At 40.2% G+C, this 19032-nt stretch overlaps 2 protein-coding genes across 2 annotated transcripts; both read right to left on the bottom strand.

Moving 5' to 3' along the window:
* Positions 1 to 1700: 1700 nt before the first annotated feature.
* Positions 1701 to 8031, bottom strand: LOC110056379 (zinc finger protein-like 1 homolog). Its single transcript, XM_020762847.2, has 8 exons — positions 7788 to 8031; positions 6637 to 6748; positions 5679 to 5767; positions 5064 to 5168; positions 4301 to 4370; positions 3642 to 3860; positions 3120 to 3237; positions 1701 to 2343 (listed from the first exon to the last, which is right to left on the bottom strand). The coding sequence occupies exons 1-8, from the start codon at positions 7887 to 7889 to the stop codon at positions 2133 to 2135; spliced, it is 1026 nt and encodes a 341-aa protein (XP_020618506.2). The 5' UTR covers positions 7890 to 8031; the 3' UTR covers positions 1701 to 2132.
* Positions 8032 to 9974: 1943 nt separating this feature from the next.
* Positions 9975 to 13334, bottom strand: LOC110056369 (collagenase 3-like). Its single transcript, XM_020762837.2, has 5 exons — positions 13085 to 13334; positions 12090 to 12344; positions 11416 to 11881; positions 10898 to 11159; positions 9975 to 10777 (listed from the first exon to the last, which is right to left on the bottom strand). The coding sequence occupies exons 1-5, from the start codon at positions 13205 to 13207 to the stop codon at positions 10303 to 10305; spliced, it is 1581 nt and encodes a 526-aa protein (XP_020618496.2). The 5' UTR covers positions 13208 to 13334; the 3' UTR covers positions 9975 to 10302.
* Positions 13335 to 19032: the final 5698 nt, after the last annotated feature.

Below are 19032 nucleotides of genomic sequence, written 5' to 3'. Positions count from 1 at the left end.
TTTTGGCCACGTACAAAAGGAAAACTGAAAATAGTAGTTTACTAAGATAAAAAGACACCAAAGAGATAATAATAACCATAAAGGAACAAGGATGGCTAAGGATGGAAAAGATTGACACGGGTTGCAAACAACACCTTGATAAATTTAGGCTAAACTTTTCAAAATGTGCAAACCGTGACGCAGCTTTGACCACGTAAGGTCGGTAACAACGGCGTCATCAATGATGACAACCTAGAGACGGCCGTTCACACTGGTGCACCATGATCGCCAGTAGTCACTAGTGTGAACGCAGAAATTGCTTAATATTTGAAAGCGAAAATTTGCTATGCAATCCTGAGGGAGCAGAGGGTGCATTGGCTTGATGGTCAGTGCGCAGGACTCCGAATCAAGGGGTCTTGGATCGAGTCCTGGCCGGGATCATTGTGTTCGTGGGCAACTGCACTTTAGAGCCTCTCTCCACCACCCAAGAATATAAATGGGTACCAGCGAATTGGCCACAGTTGGGGTAACAGCTACTGTTTTTAGAAACTTCGTCGAAGACCTCGTCGTCAACGAGTTGGGTGGAAGTAAGTTGCTAACCAACTGAAGTTTGGAAAGTGAGTTTGGAAACTCCAGTTTAACAACTTCGATGCCAAAACCTTGGGATGTCGGAGACAGGAATTCCCTAATTTAATCGAGTATAGCTTTGACTACAAATGATAAAAAAGGCAACTCTTGTACTTGTTTTTAATCTTGGGGGTGTGGAGGGGGGTGCTATACAACTGCCCAAAAGAGGCCTTTGAAAGACTATCAGGAGCCCTCCTGAGACTATCCATCTTTCCAGTTGAAAAAACTTAAGAACATTTTCCGCCACCTCTCAATGTTAAAAACGTAAGGCTTTCCGTTAATATTGAGAACCAATCAATGTTTTTAGTAGAGCTTGGAGCCTTTCAATGTACAGTTGAACCCCGCTGTTTCGAACAGGGGAGGCGAAAAATAGTTCGAAATATATAGCGGGTATTCCAAATAGCCGATAGGAACTTACTGAAGGGAAATGGTATTGAGTTCGGAATAACGGGGAATTCGAAATAACCGAGTTCGAATTAGCGGGGTCCAATTGTATAAAGTTCATCGCAGTTACGTTCCTACCTTAAAAAGTACATCTATGAAAACAAGTTTTAAAATTCACAATATTAAGGTGGCCTCCAATAGTTTCCAGCAGGTAAATTTTGACGCATCAATTCTACCACTCTTAATCAAGTGATGTTTACAATATTATCATCACACAAAAGCCCAATCATTGGTGAACAAGTTGTGGTCATCGTTATGGCATAATAGGTTACCATAGAAACAATACAACCTGGTAAAAAAGCCCATAATTTTGACGATGATTGATGATGGTACAGATGGAAACAGATCACAATTGGGGATCACATTGGGGATGGGAACGGATATGTATAAGTTCCACCCTATGGAAAAATCCTGTCTGCAAACAACATCAGCCGGATCACACGGTTTCGGCAACAACGGCGATTTCCTAAAAGCAGCACCTGTTTCCAGACTAAATAGCAAAAGTAAAAATATTGAAAACGCTGGGCTGCGATACGTTTCCAAGCTTGGCTCAGATTCCTTAATTTTTTCAAATTGGTACTGCACGCCGATCGTCTGACTACTTGCTGTTTCACTCGTAGACGAAGACATTTCTTTAGAGTTACACCACGTGACATTTCTTCCGGCCTTTAATGTTATGTATTGCTTTTGTTTTACATGTAAATCTTACACTATATCCGAGGGATAGTTCATCTTTTCATTTCTAGTTCTTTAAAAGATTCTCATTTTCCTAAAAGGGAGGGGAATGGGAGGAGGGGGGGGGGTGAGTGAGGGGGGGGGGGGGTGAGTGAGCAGGAGGTTTTTAAAATAAGTTCTAAATCCCTGCGGAACTCTCTTCAACAAGGACCGTACGAGATACGAAGTTACAATATTTACGGATCGCAATTTCCTCTTGCGCAAATATACAAAATCAAAAGTAGTCTGAGTATTCTATTGTGAAGAGACGGAAAGCGAAATAAAACTCTTCCATTTCTGGGTGTGCTGGTTTTTGTTCATTCTTGAAGTCCTTTGATATCGATCCAAGCGTTAGCGATGCTGTAGATTCACGCGTTGTCCATTTTTCCACCTCTGACTCTTATATTGGGATTCGCCATGGGATCCAGAAAAGGGTCTTTATCGGCCATTCCTCGTCCAACACGCGTAAATAGAACGACTATGGTGGTAAAGGCGAGGACGAGCAGAATCAACATGACGGTTGTCCGTTTTAAGGAGGCGTTGGGATCCTCGGGTCCAGGCTTTTTTGGTCTTCGAGACCTGAAGCAAAAATAACAACAATCCATGATGGTGTTTAATTACAGTCTCTATCCAAAGAAAACAACTACTAGGGTTGGGCAGGACAGCGCAGAGTAGGGCAGCGTAGGAGAGGGTAGGGTAGGGTGTGGCAAGGTAGGTAAAGTCTGCATACCAGCCAAGTGGCCATCAGGTCGGTGCTTTCCCGGTTTTTGAATCATGAAGCGACTAGGAGTATTTCTACTCCACCCTGGATGGGATGCTAGTCCATAGCAGAGTTACCCCTCGTCATTAAATTCGCTGGTACCCATTTATACACCTGGGTGGAGAGAGGCACTGTGAGAGTAAAGTGCCTTGCCCAAGAACACAACACAATGCCCCCAGTCAAGGCTCGAGCCCGGACCGCTCGCTCCTGAGGCGAGCGTACTAACCAAGAGGCCAGTGCGCCTCCACATATCTATTGTGAAGATTGTCAATTGAACCACAACCAGTCAGTTTGCCTGGTTCCCGGCCCTTAACTGCTGCGAATATAAAGCACTTGGTAGAGCTGGGTAGGGTTAGTTAGGAGTGTCCCAAAGCATGCCACTGTAACCTCAGCCTGTGCTGTTGATCTGAATTCTAGTTCTTTTAACAGTACACCAAGATCTAATCTTGTGATAAAAGATCCAATTAACAAAGTCAGCCATACCGATTATCAACATTTTTTGACGCTGATCAATAAGGCATGCCCTAAAAGTCTCCAAGCCAGTTCAACAGGCCCAAATAAGAATACCAGTAAGGAGTAAATGTGTGTTGCTCACCAGAACCATCTTGTGAACCAGTCTATAGCACCTCTTCTTTGGTATTTATTCTCATCATGGTCATAAGGAATACTGTCCACAGCCTCCCGAGTGTTGAATATCTTCCTTGAAACTGTGCCTGGATGATAAACAAACAAACAAATGAATGACACATGTAAAAACAAAAAAATTCCCATTTAGAAAAAAAACAGCAACAAAACAAATACAAAGTGCTAACAATCTATGCTCAACAGACCACCAAAACCATTTGCTTTCATTTTGTATTGACTTTGAAAGTCGGCTTGGGGCTTTAACCCCTAATAAAAACCTGGACCAACTATTATTCTGGCCCTAGTTGTTCAAAGGCTGGATAACACTATCCACCGGATAAATTCCTTTCCAGTGGACAAGTGTTAACAAAACAAACCACACTATCAGTTGGATAATGATTTATCCAGTGGATAGAGTTATCCACCTTTCAAACAACCCCGGCCTGAATCACATTGTTAAATGTCACTGATATCTTGAAGGTCTCAAACTTACTTGGTTTGTCTGAGCGAGCATGAGCCTGCTGCGGGGGTGGTACCACCGTATTCTGTTGTCGCACGTCCACTACGTGGTCTCTGGCTGATCTGAGCTCTGTTTTGGTACTTAGTGGGGTGGACGTATAAGGAGGGGGTTGACTAGAAGCCTGGGTGACTGAGTATGAGTCACTGTGTCCGTTTGTAGCTGTTTTCCTGTGACTGTCTGCCACTTGAGAGACTGATGAGAAAACATACGTGTAACAATAATTGAAAATTTCTCAAGGAAAAATGCAGCTGACCATTTTTCACCTGCTAGTTTCTGACAGGTGTAGTGGTCAATGGTTAGCGTGTTTGCCTCTAGATTAAGGAGCCTGGGTGTTCAAGCCTTGGTTTGCTTTGTGTTGTGTTTTAGGCAATAAATATACAGTACAAATATACATGTACGCTTCAGAGCCTGCGATAAGCCCTGCCTCATTGGTAGACTTAAATTGTTAGGTAACTTTTACATATTTTGTAACCCAAGGTTTAAAATCAATACTTGCATACCTGTATACACAAGGCAACTTGCGTACATACACTTGCAACTTGTGTAAAACATTTTCATGCGGAGTTGTATGATACCAATACTTCAGTTTCAACAGCTTACAAAATGCAGTAATTTTATATTCACTTGCTTACCAACATCAGCTTCATGTCTAGACACACTGCTTTCAGATACTGCTGAGCTGGACGAGCTTGAGGCTGGCACCTGACAAATGAAAACTGAATTTAATCACAATTCCTAGTCAGCGGTGATCCAAAACACTTTTTGCAAGACCTTCTTTAAACAACAACAACCATTTTGTTTTGTATAATACAGAGAAAATCATACAGCAAAAGAATACATTAAACTTAAATAAGCAAAAAAACTACTCTTTAAAGCATTTTTACAACATAGCAGACAAAGTCATGCTATCAATCTCAGTATCAGGGTTGTCTCTAAGTGCCGGCTGAAGCTGGATTTTGGTCGACAATCACATTACTACTGTGGGTCAATAAGCTGCAAATACTCCCCTTCTTTAAGATAGCTAAATGAAAATCTCAGACACATAGCATTTTCTTAGCTACCACCCAGCAGTATACATACACACACATCATAATCCAATTATTTCCAGGCCTCTGGCAAGAGCAAAGATCAATTCAAAACTTCCTTTTGCCATGTCTATTGGCAATGTTATAAAACAATTATTGACTCAGACTTTTATCAGTGCATCATCAAGTTATGATGTCCTTTGAAAGCTTGGAGAGCACTACAGAAGCTACATGTAGAGTTGCTCTTGGCTGAACCTCAAACAATTCCTACGATTCCCTCCCTTCTTTTATGCTCCCTTTGTGCATCATAACTCGATGGTGGATTCTAAAGTATGAATAAATTGTTAAGTAGCAGCTGTAACATACTCACCACTGGGAGCCCAAGACCCACACGGGCCCATGGTGCACTGGCTAGCATCTGTCTCAATTGGTCTGCAACAGGAGAAACTTGCTTCTCTGGAGGAAACACTGGTGACTAAAAATACCAACAAATTGAAGTTAACCCCATTTCCAAATCACTAACTTCACCAGTTTTCTTACATTCTAAGTAGCCCAAGACAAAATAAGATGGCTCTTGTGAAACCAGTTACATGTACATCCATCCAGTCTCAATTTTCCCTTTTAGGGAACGTGAAGTTCACCAAAGGAAGTTGATGAAATTAGAGTTGAGAAAAAGATAAGAAAGACCTGTACTACTCAATATATTATTTCTATTTTAACTTTGTACATGTATGTCACACTACATCGCAACTCCTTTACGAGAGGAAGCTCTCAGGATGGTCACAGAGCAAATCGACCAGTTGTGAGCACGACTTTGTTTCTTGCTTCAAGCACATCAACATGTACCACAGGGATTTTTTTCAGTATAAAGTTGTATTCAAAATTATTGCCTGTCTTTGGGAACTAATATTGCCTTCCTGCTCAGTGACAACCTAAATAAACTGATCCCATTACGTCTAAAGACAAATAAGATTTAATCACACACCTTGCAGTTGGGACAAGTGTAACCTGCAGGAGCTGTGTTAGTTGGAAGACTTGCTGCATAACTGTTTAGACAACCCCAATGAAATACATCTGAAAAAAAAAAAAAGGAAAAAAGATAATATATTCTTTGTACAGGATTTTTGCAAAAACAGTGGGACTTGAGTTATTGTTAGTCCAACTGACATGATCTTGGGTAGAAATAACCTGCCATTGACTAAAATCCCATTTATGGGGAGTGCCTCCTGACTCAGCAAGCCATTTAATAAACTACAGTATCATTTGATCAATTTTTCCTTCCTTTTCATTGGGCGAGAGCCCACGATGTGACCTGCAAATAACTGCCCACAAATAATGGTCAGTTCACCTGTAGCACCATTTAAGGTAATTCCCCTGAAATAAAACTGCCAATAGATTTTTGTTCAAACTTTGTCCACTGAATAGTTATCATATGAGAACTCTAATTATAAAATAAAAAGGGAGGTGCCCATGCACGTTAAGGAGCAGTGAGGCATTAAAATGTCCCATTTTAGCATTATTTAATGCTTATTACGAGAACATTTTCCAAGTTATTGTAATGCAAATGTGAGGAATCACCTTAAATGTGTTTCGCTGCAAATACTATTCTCCTCATGCGTAATTGTAACCATGCTCTTGTATGGAAAATAACAGATCGATTCCCTGAGCCGACAGAGAGTGATTTAAATACTCATGAAAACTAACTTGGCTATCGAATGAAAACAGAAATGTCATGATTTGTCAGTATTTCACAGATCAATTATTTGCCACAGCATTTGACTTCGACAGATAATTGATCTCCTCACCACTAACAAATCACAATAATTTGCTCAACCTTGTCCACTAATTGTTAATTATTCGACCACAAATTACTCCACAAAGACGCACATATCAATGTTACAAGAAATTTTAGCAAATTAATGCACAGAAAACTGGTACCTTACCGAAGCAAATTAGCCTGACAACATCTCCTTCAGCTAAACTTCCATTACATAAAGTACAAACTGGATTGTAGTCACTGTCTTGAAGCCAGTGTAGATAAGATTTAACTATACACTAAAGAAAAGAATGAAAGTTATTAATATTATTATACTTACATCAGTATACTTACAGCATGTAACCAAGGATTTACAAAATGTAGTTACCTGCACAATGTGTTGCTTGTGCCTGCATTTAGCAAAACATTGTCATGAACAGCTCTTGCATGAACTCTTAGATCTCATAATGTACTCAACTAATACATGAAGAAAAGTATATGTAGAAAGAATTATTTTTCAAAATTTAAACTTTTACTTTCTCCTGCACAACATGTCAATTTCAATACCTGAATTAGGTTTCTTTTTGGTTTTACTTTTTTGTCTTCCTTCAACTAAACTGTAAACTGTATATATCTTCCCTGTCTTTCAAATTAACATAACTAGGCAGGAGGCTAACTCGAAAACCTAATGGTACATTGAACCTCCAGATAGATTAAAATTCAGCCTAAAACAATAGACCTCAGTGCAAGGCTCTAACTACAGAGTTTGTGGGGTTTATTTCCCAGAGCCTCGTGCTGAGGGCTATTGTGTTAGGCTGAATTTTAATATATCGAAATTGGTCTATTGTCACCTAACTGTAACGTACTAAATATAAAAAAATATATATAAATAAATGAAGATAAATAAAGATGAATAAAGATGTTGTTGTCGTTCGGAGAGCAGACCAGATGAGCAGGTTTTGTTTAACATTCCCTGTGGTTTTTTAAAATTCTTCGATTTGCTGCAGTGTTTACATGTTTGTAATGTTTACTTAAAGGGAATCTACGCCTCCATTCTTGAACACTGATCTCCCGGTTTGGATTGAAAATTTCTAGGCCTTAACGTTGTGCAGGATTACAGGTCTACAGCCAATACCATTTAAAAACACCAATATTTAAAAACGATTCTAACCGCCTCACAAACAAGTACATGTACATGTAATCTTTCAAAACGCAAATAGCTTGGACAGTTTATCATTAAAATTAAAATCATTGGTTTATAAACCAGTTTCATGAACATTTCATTCCAAAGAGATTAAAGAGTAAAACATAACGAAGTAATAGTTTCACATCACTTACTTTTGGGTGGTTTGAAACCAGGCAGTGTTCACAAACATTCACACGATGTTCGAAGCAAAACTGTGTAGTGACCTTCTTCTTAGGACATTTACACAATCCCATGATTGTTCTCCTTCAATGAAACGCTTACATGTACCCTGAAAAAGGTCAGAATCGGACAAATTTTTCATTCGACTTCCTTCAGTCTTCTTGCCACGTCGCCATAGTTTACGACCGACTCGGTACTCGGTCGGATAGTATAGCTTTGTAACCTGGCCTTTCAAACTTTACTCGTTTCAGTCTTAAATTTAATTAGTCGCGGGTCCTGGAATTCCCGCGATATTCTGTGTGCCCTGAACGCAACGTATTTATTTATTTATTTATTTATTTATTAAAAAACCGTGATGCATGAAAATAATTCCAGGCTTTAATTGAATAAATAGTTCTTTCAGAGGGTAGTAATAGCGCTCCGCACCCGATAAATTAATTTTAACACTGGTAGTGAGTACGTAGTCAAAAAATGTAATGCTTCAGGATTAACTACACCACAGCCAGAGGACACAATCTTGTTGAGTAGGAAGGGAGTAAATAAAGGAATGAAAAGAACGAATAGTTTACCTTTGTCTCCTGTCATCTATTACGCGACGTTACAGGGAAAACCGCTGCCTAAAATTCCTGTGAAACACTGCAGCGCTAAACTCGTACCTAGGCCTTTTCGCGCTGTGAAATGTTTTTTTTTTTGGTTTACATGAGGTTTACCAAGGGAATTTGATAATAATCTCTTGGGTTACCATAGAATATTGACAAGGGAGGCAACTCTTTACCCAAAAATTTTGAACGCAATCTGAAAATTCACTCGAATCTCTAAATTTCGTTGCTTCCACGAAACCAATCAAACACAACACAATGTCGAAACTGATTTTTTACAACTTGGCCGAATTTGTTTTCGAATGCTTTTACGACAGTTGGAGAATTTTAGCGTCTTTTCGGCAAAATTTTTCCTTAAATTTTTTTTCGCAACATGATCGTTCCGCTATACTGGTATCAAACGCGTCATCCAGCGCGCACTCGAGCTCCCCTCCATTTCCCACACATGTTTTTTGACACGACAAATCTTCACAAAATCCTTCCCCAGCTCCCAAATTGTAATCGTGGAATCTCGCTAAAACACTTCAGGTATTAACTCGCGACATCTTGTTTCTGTGCGGAGATCGGGCGACTTCGGACGCGCAAAAAGTTAAACTGCGAACCGGGGGATTGTAAAATATTGTAAAGTGTAAGCAAACATAGTAACTATGTTAACAAAAGTCATCTTGGACTTGGTATTTGTTTTTAATTTATTGAATACAACTAGGATACCATGATTCACTGCTGGTGTGTCTCGTAGAGGGAATTGAGATCTACTAACCATGAGACGCGATGGACTCATGGTTAGTGCACTCGTCTCCGGATCAAGCGGTTCGGGTTGGAGCCCTGGCCAGCGACATTGTTTTGTGTTCCTGGGCAAGACACTTCGCTCTTAGAGTGCCTCTATCCACCAAGGTATATAAATCGGTACCGGCAAATTTAATGCCGGGGTTAAACCTGCGATGGACTATCATCCCATCCAGGTGGGAGTAGAAATACTCCTATTGTCGCTTCATGCTAGGCAAACCCGGCTGGTAAGCTCCGGCCTTATGGGCCACTTGGCTGGTATTCAGACTTACTTTACTTTACCAGCTACAAACCCATGCCGTCAATTAGCAGGAAAAAGACTTTGGTTCCGCTCAGAAAGTGCATGTCTATAGATCAACCTCGTTCCAGGGCGCTTTTCTCATCAAGTCGTTTGAGATCGAGGGTTAAGATCCCTAGCTAGAATTCAGGTTTTCACTGAGCTGAAGTTTGCTAAGTCTTGATGAGAGCTCTATCATGAAGAGAAATTAATGGCTTTAGGGGTTCCGAGAGACATAACTATAAGGATCCAGCAGGAGTTAATTCGGCATCTGAAAACGAGAATTTACTTTTTTGTCTGAGTCACGGTTTAATAAGGCAAAAATTAGGATCCAAGATCCAAAGTAACAATATCAAGGTCACAGGACTCCACTGAAATATATCTGTGGGTCTTGCACCTTTTTGCTCCCCGTTACAAATGCACAAACTGCAGTTCGGCTTAAAACTTCTCACCATGCTAATCACCAATCCCACATTCAGACAAAACACCACATGAAATTGTATTTTTGAAAGATAATAAATATTTATTTTCTTTGAGCTGTGACAGCCCTTTCGAGCATTCGCCTCGATATTAATAATATTTGCAATGTAATAAATTATTAATATTCACATCAATAAATAAATATTTTATATATAACTGTACAATATAATTGTTCCACTGGGAACTGACTCGACTGTGTACACAGTACTTTAATTTATACACTTCATGTTTGTGTCCATAAAGCGTTCTTGTTCGTGCTTTATAAGCTGCAATTTAAAACTTAATTCCGTCTGTGGCAATATATATAAGTGCTTCAGGCTAATCTGTCCTTTTAGCTACAGGCGTTTAAAACAGCCACGTGATAAAGAAACATGCAATGAAGACGAGCAGGTTTGGTAGTAAGCCATAAGCTGATCCCACCGGCTTTATCTCAACATCTGGGTTGGAACAGCCCATCCAGTAGGATGCTACATCTCTTGGGTATGGATTCACACTGTCTTCAAGGACCTTCACTTTGTCATCATCGAAAGCGTAGTATTGGCTTCCCTTGAAGAAGTAAGACCTGCCATTTTTCCATTGAAACACTGCATCGATATCATTGGGAATTCCCTTCCAAACTGATATAGACCTGGGATATCCATCATCGATCTTGCCCCGCGTTCTGTCGTACCGCCAATAATAGGAACCTTTAAAGAAGTAAGTTTTGCCATTTCGTTTCCATTCCAGCGCCGCGTCAATATTGGCGAGCTCCTCGGGCAGTCCGAGTTGCGAGATGTCAGCGGGACCATACTGTTTTTCTTTGTTGTGGTACACCCAGAACCTGAGCAACAAAAAGAAAAGTTCGATTAGAAACGTCGACGTGCAATGATCTTGAACTTTTGAGGATGCGATTTCGTTTGCGATTTAATTACAAGTCCTTTAAAACTGGATAGTATCTTACCTATTTCCTTTATGGAATAACGTCTGTCCAAAGGACCTGATTGTGTATGCAGCATCCATGTTCTCTTCTAAGTCAGGCCAGTAATCTTTGATCTCATATGGACCTGAGGCGCCGCCCGTGTCCTTGATTTCCCAGAAATGCTTGCCACTAAAGGCGTATGTTTTCTGGTCGGCGGTTGTGACCACTGCGTCCGGTTTGACGTCACTGCAAGTCTTGGGGGTGGGGTTGGGCGATGGAGTCTCTGGTTCGACACCTGGGAGACCTGTGTAATTAAAGACGAAAATTGTTTATTTAGTCATTGATGGATGAACTGAGAAAGAAATGCAGCTTATTATAATTAAAAAGTAAAGTGGTTGCAACGAATGGAAATTCGGTACACATGCAAAATTAATGACAAGATCCTTTCTACAGAAGCTGATATTTTTGTGATCATGATAGAGGCAAGACTTAGGACTCCGTTTAGCCAAGCGTGTCTATTCAGTCGGGTGTAAGGATACTAATAGGAATGCTAATCTTACCGTATAAGCGTTGCACTCCTTGTATATCGTCACTATCCAGCTTCAAGTCGGGTTTATATCCCGTGTAATAAGCAAACATAACCGAATCAGGGTGATATGTGTGGTCAAGACCAAGACTGTGTCCCAGTTCATGCACGACCAGCCACAGCAGATCAATACCACTCCCGCCTTTAACAGCAAAGGTGTCGTCATCGTCAATATGTACGTCGCCAGCCAGGTCTTCATCATCGGCCCCAGGGAAGAAAGCATGTGCTAGTTCGGCACCAGGACCATCCGCTGGTCTGGTGTCGCCATGGAAACCTCTCACGAAGTGAATTCTGATGTCCGCGTGCATGTGTGGGTTGTCCTCCCGCTTGATAGTGAGACCGCTGGCACTCGACCACATATCAATGGCTTTTGCGATTGTATTGTCCACTTCTTCCGCTGGGATATCGGATGTGTAGTTTTCGACTCTGTAAGTGAGTTCCTGCGAAAATTGAAAGTAGAAATCATTGTTAATTGGTTCGTATATGACTGAAAGTTCCCTGAGTAGAATTAACGGAATTCCCCTCAGATCTTAGTGAGGAAGAGAGCAGATACGAAAGTTAAAAGACCAACAAAGGCCAAGCAACTTTGTAACTTTAACTGAGAACTAAATTAAATGGAACGAAGCACACACAAACCAGGTGACTTACATTTTTCCTCCAGTATGTTCCTTGCAAGGCGTATCTTCGCTTACGTCGTGCATTATCAGATGGTCCTAAGTCAGACACTCCACATCTGTTCGCTTTCACTAGCGCTAACGTTCTGGGATCAGAAAAGTCTCCCGTCTCATTTAAACCCGCGTAGCGTTGCATTCTTCTAACAGCGGCTTTGAATTCCTCCATTGTGGTGACTTTTCCGATTCTGTGATTGGGGTTGCCGAGATAGCCGTACTTGATGAGATAATCCTGTTGGCAAAAATTAAATACCCTTGAGCTCCTCTCTCCTAGCTTTGTCAAAGTTATACCAGCAATAATCGATTAAATTGGGAGGGAATATAATCTTTGATTATTATTATGCTTAAAATCGAGGAGAACATGAAGATCAGTGACATCCGAAAGAAATTGAACTTGAAGTTCTTCTGACAATCAAGTGAAACACACCCATCGCCTCGTAGTGGTGTCATGTAAATCATTGCACGTAAATTAACGAATCACCCTCGTATGTTCCGGAATGACTTAAACACCTTAAGTCCGTCACGCGTAAACAGAAACGTAATCGTTGTAATCCTCAACTTCCCGTATTTGTTAACATTTTGGATTAATAAGATTTCTTAACCAAAAGCTCGTATCCATATCCTGTGAACTTGATATGTAAGAAACGTACAACGATGAAGACGCAATATGTGATAAATGATGATCACTGCCGCGAACACTGAGTTCAATGACCGCGCACTTTTTGGGGTCAACGTCCCGCTGCATACGTTTTTTTTTTTTTTTTTTTTGGACTCAAGAGAAGCTGTTTTTGACACATGCAACGAAAGTGCGCATTGACCATCTGTTTACAGTCGGAACACCCTACTGTTCAAAGAACCATGTCGTGATCTGCCGTGCCTGACTCAGTGCGTGATCACCTCAAGTGCGTGAATAATTACTACAACCTCATAAGTTATTGCATTGAAAGACTTATCACTTATGCCTTTACTCACCATAAGCTCAGATTCCCTTGCTGGTTCCACGTCAGGGTCAACGGGCACTTGAAAAATCGGTTTTCCATTTGCAAAGTTTACAGCGGCGACTGTTAGTAACAGCATAATAATTCTTACTTCCATGCTTGAGGCTTTCAAATAGGTTAAGAAGTTCCAGTCAGTTAACTTTCTCCTTTCTGTTCAGTTAGTTGTTCTAACTGTGGATCTTGGAAGAACTGTTGAAGTCGCGTTGATCGCACTCCTTTTATACCTTAAAACCTGGTGTTGATTAGATCTTCTGACGTCAGCAATGACGGCACAGGGCTTGTCTCAGGAATTCCGTAAACACGTTGTTCCGACCCATTTCCTCTGCAACACAATTCACAACTTGCAAATTAAGCCATGAAAATTCACCGCAAATGTGTTCCTTTATTTTACATTCATTTTGAAAAGTACTTTTTTGGTAAGAATCACAGCTCTCCAGAAAATGCGATAATTTCTGGACCTCCGAGTAAGCAACAAACACTTGTGTGCACGGCCAACATATGGAGATTAGTTGCTAGGGTACAAAAACACTCCGATTATATAAATAGTGCGTCAAAGTCTTGGTTATGGAAATTAGCCGTCACTCAGTGGCAAATGTCGCCAGTTTTCTATCATCAAAACAGCCCATCCAGTCAAAACAAACTGTTAAAGGGCAGCCGGTGTTTATCTAGTAAAATCGTTTAATAATACGGTAAAATACTCAAAGCAATCCTTGTTTGTCTTATTCAAATGTGTGGGTGAGCGTGACATATTTGAAATGTGGGAAATGCAGTTGTCTTTATTGTCAAAGGTGTTACGGGCTTGGCTTTCTATTCCATGATAATCAATTTGTACAGTCTTGTGTCTAAGACTGCTTCAAAGGGAAGTAGTAAGCGTCGGTTTTGCAGAACAGTTGGGGCGAAAGACGCGCTTAGTTGCGCTAAGACTGCCCTCGTGCGGTTGCAAACTGGTTACGCAACAATTAGTGAGTCACGACTTCTCTAACCCCGCCAGCTGCTCAATCCGGTTGTCCTCTTAAGGGATTTTAGGAACTATTTGGTTTGTTTAATAGATCGCTGCATCATTTCCTGATTTGCTTTTCACTACAAATGCAAAGCAGCAAAAGATACCACTTTAATTGTAATTTCACCCAGCGGCTTCTCGATATTTCGACGTTGATTGTGCGAATCATAACTACATATGAACAAACTTTTGTCTTATGGTCAATCAGCCGTCAAAAGAATTCCACGCGGCCTGAAAGAATAGCTGCTTACAGTTCAATACGTGACATGACATCGATCTTATAACATACGATATATTTTATCCCTTTTTTTCCAGTCATATGCCAACTTGCAATGGCTGGGCCACAAAAATGCAAATATCTACAGCAAAACACAACAACAAAAGGAGCGGATTTGTTGTTTTTGTCGGCTTCAAGTTTTCAGCTAGATCAGTTCTGCACGTTAGACAGATTTCGCAAGATATACCTCTACTTTGAGAGCCAACCTCTTTAATTCCATTTCGAACTGAGCATAAAAAAAAAAACAACATGGAAAGGAAAAAATGTGCTCCAGATACCCTATGATATTAGGTTGGCGGGAAAAGATTATTAGAACGTACGTGTCTCAAGAGTAGCCACAGCGTATTAAATCTGTCAGGTGACTGGTCGCGACAAAGAAACCACGTAAGAGGCAAATAACAAATTAACCTTTCTACTTGATCTTTTTGGGCAAAGACAACTACCCTATTAACACCACACCGAACCATAACTGGCTCATTAAAACCGATCAAATTTACGTCGAGATGTGTTTAGTACCTTGGTTTTTCCCTTACGCGGGACGCAGGTTTACAAAATTACTTGATTATCGCATCACTCGATATCTAGAAATCACTTGGTCACGTTCTCTGGATGTACATGTCCTTTTGGCGTGAACAACATTCTTGTAAATTCAAAGTATTAGGTCTCAACACGTTTCACTGAGGCCAGTGACACGAAAGGAAAGTGATACTGTGCGGTCACGCTTGAGGCCTGCGCCATTTAATTTTTCAAAGAGTTCCATTTCCCAGCGAACAATATTTCGGAAACAGTCTACTTGTCTCTCAAATGAGAGGTTTTGGCAAAGTGAGTTTGAAAATACAGCGTAAACTTCCGTAGAATGAATGGAATTCTTCAGATGAAATTGTAGGGCTGTCGGTTTTAATAGATTTTCAAACTTGCTTACGAGAAATCTTTACGTATTTTCGAGGGTGTGTTCGGGTATAAAACCTCCACGAAATGTAAAAGCGATACTTATAAAAGCAAGACACCTCATCATGTAAACTTGTCTAGCCATGTTTGGTCACCATTACAATGAAAATCGCACGAACATTTGAACATTGTTTTCAACTGGTATAGGAGTGGTACAGTCGCTAAGCTGCTATGGTGGCTTAGTTAATTTGTTATTTTCAGATTTTCATTAACTTGCCAAAGAGTTGAACAATTATATTTGATCTCCTGGTTTCCAACAGTGGCACACCCAGTTCAGTTCATGATAGCGTGAGGGAGCCTTCGGACTATCTTGTATTCACAGATAGTCTTAATTGCATTAATCCAGTTGCGTTTTAATCCTGTTTGTTTACCACGAAGTAATGCGATTTAAATTTGCCATTCTATTCTATCTGTTACTGATATGCCGTGACAAAGCATGAGCTTCTAATCCCATTCCCAAAGTGATTGATGGGCCGATCAACCGTTTTCAAGTTTTGGCAGTTACGTTCTTAATGCGGAATTCCTGGTTTTTCAAATTAACAGAGAAACTGGCTCATTAATTTCAAGCCATCTAGCATTTTTTCTATGTATTGAAAATTTTTTTGTGTGGTAATATTCGCCTCAAGACTTTGCACACGTAAGCCTCTCGTGCTTCGGAGTTCAAGTACTAGGTACTTTAGACGGGTTTATCATATCTGACAGATTTTGTCAACAGATTTATATATTGGCTACTGCGACCAGGTGGCTCAATTCCACGTAGGCAATATTGGTACAAACTTATGCTTGCTGAGTTTCACTGATAACCAGGACGAAATACCAATATGCGTGGGTCGTGTAGCAACGGCTACACGAAAATAAGCCTCATGAGGTGGAAGCCACTGACTCAAGAAACACTGAACGTTGTTAGAAGAATCAGTCTGAAGCGTACATCGGCCTTTCTTGGTAGACACCTTAACCGCCTTAAAATTTCCTTTTGTTAGTTTCTGTGGCACATTTCGCAAAATGATTAACCCAAGGCTGAGGAGTGAATCGAGAAGAACTCGATACGTTCTCTGTCCACTTCCCAAGAATGCACCCTGTGATTATGTTCAACTGAACACTTCTACACGATTATAAAGGCGTTTCTTGGATGAGCTAATTAATTTAGTAAGCTGGCTAATACAAAGATATCACGGTTACTGCTGTCGCAAAAAAGTAGCCGAAAACCTTTAAAGGGTACGGCATGTTATTGTGAAGGAGTTCCAATTCCCAGTTATATAAAATGATTATTACACGAACGATACGCAATTACAACAAGGACATCACTTTAATGTTAGGTCAAGAGTTTCGTGCAGGGGCGATACTGATTTAAGAATTGATGACACTTCTTGTTAAGACTAGCTTTAGATTAAAATATATCAGACCTTTCTTTCCAGATACATCCTATTTGCCGAAAATGATATCATAGTTTAATATAGATGCAGGTTTTTCGGTTCTTCGCGAATCTTTTGACAGCGAGTAATTTTGTGTGGGTGAACCATCTGAACCAAGATTAAGTTTAATTACTTTCGAGGCCGTTCACGGCCGGGTAAAAGTTGCCAAATGAATGTGCCAGAAAAAATAAATTGACTCATACGAGTATCTAGTAAACAGCCTACTTTGTCATGCACCATCAGTTTAGGCTTAATCACGAAAATTCGGCGTTGACTATGTCAAGCCTATAACTGCCTCGGCGAAATGTCTCGACAATTCGTAGCTATACGAATATTAGTGATGTATGCAGTAATCAAAATCAAAATTTTCTGGACCTTGAAACTAATTCTTTCACAATATTTACAACGTCTGTGTTATTGGTAATGCATGTAATGTAAGCGACATCTGAGCTGATTTCCGCCGTTCTGCGATTTCATCCCGACTTTCACAACAAAACCTCTTGAAGTGAAGTTGGTGATTACAGCCGACAAAGATTCACTCCGCGCTGAAATTAAAATTACAGTTTAAGAAATCGGGCTGAAATTTTCAGCCTAGTCAAACGAGTTTTTCTACTGAACTGGAATGAGATTTTAGCCTGGGTTGAAAGACGATCAGGGCATGATATGTGTATATTGTGATTGTGTTTTCACGAAACTCGGAGATATAGCGTGAATTTTGAAATTCATCATGTAATGGCAACAAAATTCCTGTCCCCTTTTCGGGCTGAAATAACAACAGTTCTCGATCATCAAGCATGTCCCTACACAAGGCCACGTTGATTTTAATCACCCTATAAAATGCCATTATTGCCACTACAACTGAATTCCCTTCACGTGCACTGAAATGAGAAACCAAATGAGTTATTATTTTTGGCCCATATTAGTTCAAAGTTTATTAGCAGTCGACCTCTGACGGACAGAATCAACAACTACTGCTTTCTTAAACAACAGACTGAAGCACATTTTCTTTTCCTGTATTCACAAGGTTTCAAAGAGAGGTCACTGATGATGAAACTGACGTGTAATGCCAACTCGCTTTTAACTTTCACTTTGTAGACTTCGTAAGATACTTACAACAGAAAGAATCTCGCAAATTTCAGTTCTGATTTAAAATTACATTGGGTGACCAATATGAGGCGAATGATATCAGTTCTGCAGAAATACTGAGCGGGCTGCCTGTGAGAGCAGGGTGTATCTCCTAAAAAAGATCCGAATGATCAAGAAAATTCTATGAGCTGGACTTTCAGCCTGTTGTCTTTATTGGCTGGAAAGAGAATACTTTTCTTTGCTAGATAAACAATTTACAGAATTCAACGTCGATGATGTAAGTATTACTCAACTGATTTTTCACTGCGTCATACCAACAGAACAAAACAGAATGTACCTATTTCGCGATGACAGATCATCGTCCAATGATCGAGTGACTACATTGCGTCAATCCGAAATTGTTTTTATTTCATTGTTCCTGCGTCAAACACATTCCTAGTTTTGAGTGAAGACCTGAAGCTGATATTGATCGACCATCCGGTCTCTTGGTGTTGAAATAAGGATTAGAACAACTTCTGCAGTTGTTGTCCGTTGAAATTGACGTCAAAGAAGACATAGTTACAATGAGTTTTCCTTTCTGGCGGGATGACAACATTCCTTTACGAAATTTCATTCGAATTCTTTATTCAATAATGCAGTATGACAAACAGAGCAGAAGATACCTATTTATTTATTTATTTATTTTTTTGAAAAACGTTGAAACTCGAGGTTAGACAATCAGGTTGCCCAGGCAACCGGGATGGCAGTGTTGAAAAGCTGGTTTCGGCCAACGGTAAAAGTAACAAAAGCAATATAATGGGCGTGAAGATCTAAAGCGGAGCATGTTGTAATGGGATTAATATAATAACGCCGATGGCCCTTTTTGTTTTCAGTCATACTATTTACTGACATCTGACGACCAACAAATTGGTCCATAATCTGTCGCCAAATAAATACCGAAACTCATCAACTATTTCCTTTACCCTGTGGTTAGTTCCTGTAGACCTTTCGTCCCGAATGTCAAATAACTAGAGATAATTGTGATGAATTCGGCCTGACTCGGGATCGGAATGCGAGAATATGGCGCATTTTTGAACACTAAAGAATAGCGTTTGTTTTTCAAGCTGATTGTAGTTCTTCCTTCGCATCAAGTCTCCTAAGGTTAGCTAACACTGCACTGATGAAGGAATCAAGGAAAACTGAGATGCGCCCGGTAACAG

Source organism: Orbicella faveolata, unplaced genomic scaffold, assembly GCF_042242905.1.
Source record: "Orbicella faveolata isolate gen_17 unplaced genomic scaffold, um_ofav_v1 contig_24, whole genome shotgun sequence".
In the NCBI taxonomy this organism is placed as follows: domain Eukaryota; kingdom Metazoa; phylum Cnidaria; class Anthozoa; order Scleractinia; family Merulinidae; genus Orbicella; species Orbicella faveolata.
The sequence above is the reverse complement of the archived record's forward strand: the minus strand, read 5'-3'. Positions and strand labels throughout refer to the sequence as shown.